Below are 3,160 nucleotides of genomic sequence, written 5' to 3'. Positions count from 1 at the left end.
GGCCGCACATGATTTTGCACGTATCCGTTATTTGTTGTCCAAATGCGGCGATTCTCATACATGCCGTTCATATCGCAATCCAAGAATGCAAGAATGCATATCCAAATGGCAATAGCGTTTGTGTAGAAATAAAACACACAAATAACAAACACTATGGAGGCATTTTGCGCATTGCACGCTCTCTAGCCTATTCGTCCTTAGCACACTTTCTTATGCAGACGCTGGAATTCGATTAAGTGCTTACAGCTCACACTTTTGCAGAAAGCGAAGTGTATTTCACTCGTATCACAATGAACCAAAAAAAAAAACAAGAAAACAGAAGAAAATAAAAACACTTTCACTTTATTCAAATCACCAAAAATCACAAGGCTAAAACGCTTAAACACGTAACAGCCGCATTCAGGAGCACCGCTTTGCAAACGCCAACGGCGTTGCATGTCCACAACAATTCAATAATGTGTATAGTCCAAATAAGTCATACAATCAGTATTTTTTTTTTTAATTAACATTTTAATATTTACAATTTTTGCTTAGTCTTTTAACGGACTTCTATACTTTTTAACATCGACACATAGTACATATGTACATAGGTCCAACTGACCTAGTCAAAAGTGCTAGACCACCAATAACCATAATTTATTTATTGATTTTGCCATTCATTCTAGGACACATCCCTTTGTTTACTTCCTTCGACACAACCGTGACGGTTGTAAATATGTACAACACCAGATACTAGTAGAGCTAGTAGACAATCTTGCTGACAATCAGCAACGTACTAAAATACTTAAATTCACTTGGCTAGACCGTCTGCAATTCGAATAGATTCACCGAGGGTCCTGGTGACGCGCCGAGTCCTACGACTGTCGGCGCGAATTTAATCGAAGTGCCGGTCGGCATGGCGTATTTATGAACAACAAACGTCACGACAGTGAGTGGAGGAGTACCGCTAAGGACGGTGGTAAAGCGCGGTGGTCGAGGCACGTGTGCAACACCTGCCTTTGGAGTAGAAGGGTGGGTGGAAGGTATTCTAAAGTAGTTAAGCTCCAATACCAGCACGCAAGAGATACCATAAGTGAATGCAAATGGGCAAAAGGAAGTAAGCAAATCAGTTCATTCGTTCATTCGTTGTTTCCTATCGCAGCGCTGTCCAGCAAATTTGCCCAGTAATAATTATAATTACAAGCAAACAAAAGCACATGCCCACACTCACATATGTATCTATGGGCAAATATAAACTTTTTTTTTTTTGTATACCACAAAGCATATGTAGTATGTATGTATGTATGTATGTATGTAGGTATGATGTTACTAAAGAATATGTATATAAAATTTGTATATCTATAAATTACACGATGCTACAAAAAAAATCACGAAATACATCCGAAACAAACAAACGAGAACAACATTATAACAGCCCCACTCAGAGTCGTTTAATGATTACATAAAGGTGTTCCTCAGTAACGATTTGAAAACATTCCCTCTCAGAGTTAGTTGATAATTCTTTAACGGCATTCCATGAATATTAAAGTTAAGAAACAAAAACCTTTACTTAACTTTTTATCAATGATTTTGAAATTTTTTATTTATTTTCAATAAATTTCAATTTCGATAACCATTGCTGTAACGGTGGCTATGGCCCAGAGAGCAGAGCACTTTCGTACCATTCAAGAGATCCGAGTTCAATCCTCAGCAACGAAATATGTTTTAATACAATTTTTTTTTTTAGTTTTATTGCTTAAAAAATTCATATTGTTTATTTTGTTTAACGTTTGTAAAACTTTACTGGATCATCTTTTTTCTTTCACTTTCAATTTCTCAAATTTTTAGTTTTTCCTTTAGTTTTACTCCAAGAGCCACCTCATCGGATGTTTTTATTGTCCATGCTGCTGTATGTACTATACATACATATACGGGTATATACATACATATCGTCGTTTAAAGTACAAAACCGCGTATCGTCATTCTGCTAAACCGCGTAACTGACATTTGTTGCCAAAGATTGGATTTGCTCACACAAGCTCTTGGCTCAATCCTTATCCATTCGTCCTGAAATATACTAGCCAGAAATGGGATTGCTTTATAAAAAGCATATGTATTTGCATATGTAAATGCAACTATTTTGTATGTACCCGATTGTACCATATATTTAAATGTATCAGAAAAGTAGCACTTACGTATGGGGATACATATCTTGTAAGACTGCTTTAATACTGTTCCCAGCATTGCCACTAAAAATTAATTATTCCCCTACCAATTTTCTTCCCAAATCCGACCAAAATCGTTTACAACCTACCAAATAAATTTCAATTACAAAAAAGCATTCAGGTGCAGTCGTATATGGTAGACAGACGGAGAAAATTAATTTGAATTAATAAGCATAAATGCAAATTAAAATTTTACCCTTACAGACGGCAGTAATGCGAATAAACCAGCCGCAAGGTCGTGGGTTCGAGTCCCATGGCCAGTATACTTTTTTATTTCTTTTTCATTCTTTTTTTTTATAAGTTCTATATTTTTTTTACGTTACTTTCAGTTAGTTATTGTTGAATTTTTAACAAAATTCATTTCTAAAAATTAAAATTAACTAATAGTAAAATAAGAAATGTGATATAAAATAATGCAAATGAAAATAAAATAAAGTAAAATTAAATATATAAATAAAATAAAATAAATAATAAAAACAAAAACCGAGTATCGAACCTGGCAGCTACAGACTTGTAGCTCGCAACTCTCACCACTCGGCTAGCGCGTACGCGAAACTCGACTGCTTCGTTTGCTTACTTGTACAAAAGACAATAACTGGCCGTTTTTACCAGTGTTGTCATCGAAAATTCCCCGGATCCGAGTTAATTCCCAAAAATCCGTATTAAGCACATAGATGAGATCAATTAACATTTTTTGGTTGTATTATTTATATAAATATGTACATGTTATGTATCAATAAGTTTAATTTCTTAAAAATAAATTCAAATCAATTAACGAAAGAACGAAAAATGACACTGAACATGGCACAACGCCGAAACCGGTTTGTCTGCAAAGCAAACTTGACATGAGATGACGGAAATTCGTTCCAAAATAAATCATCTTACCACCCTGTCTGAAAAATCAACCAACATCTACACTTTAGCAGCTGACCTGCATAACATTATGCTATTGATAC

General features: G+C 35.0%; 1 protein-coding gene across 1 annotated transcript in view; it reads right to left on the bottom strand.

The window, feature by feature from the left end:
- Positions 1-120, bottom strand: part of LOC118737398 (neprilysin-4) — a 15,525-nt gene extending 15,405 nt beyond the window's left edge. Inside the window, exon 1 of the mRNA XM_036467862.1 lies at positions 1-120. Coding sequence (XP_036323755.1) covers positions 1-71 — 71 coding nt within the window. The 5' untranslated portion in view covers positions 72-120.
- Between the last annotated feature and the right edge of the window lie 3,040 nt (positions 121-3,160).

Source organism: Rhagoletis pomonella, unplaced genomic scaffold (genome assembly GCF_013731165.1).
Source record: "Rhagoletis pomonella isolate Grant_MI unplaced genomic scaffold, Rhpom_1.0 Rhpom_scaffold_00004, whole genome shotgun sequence".
Taxonomy (NCBI): domain Eukaryota; kingdom Metazoa; phylum Arthropoda; class Insecta; order Diptera; family Tephritidae; genus Rhagoletis; species Rhagoletis pomonella.
Note: the sequence above shows the minus strand (reverse complement) of the source record. Positions and strands in the feature narration are given on the sequence as shown.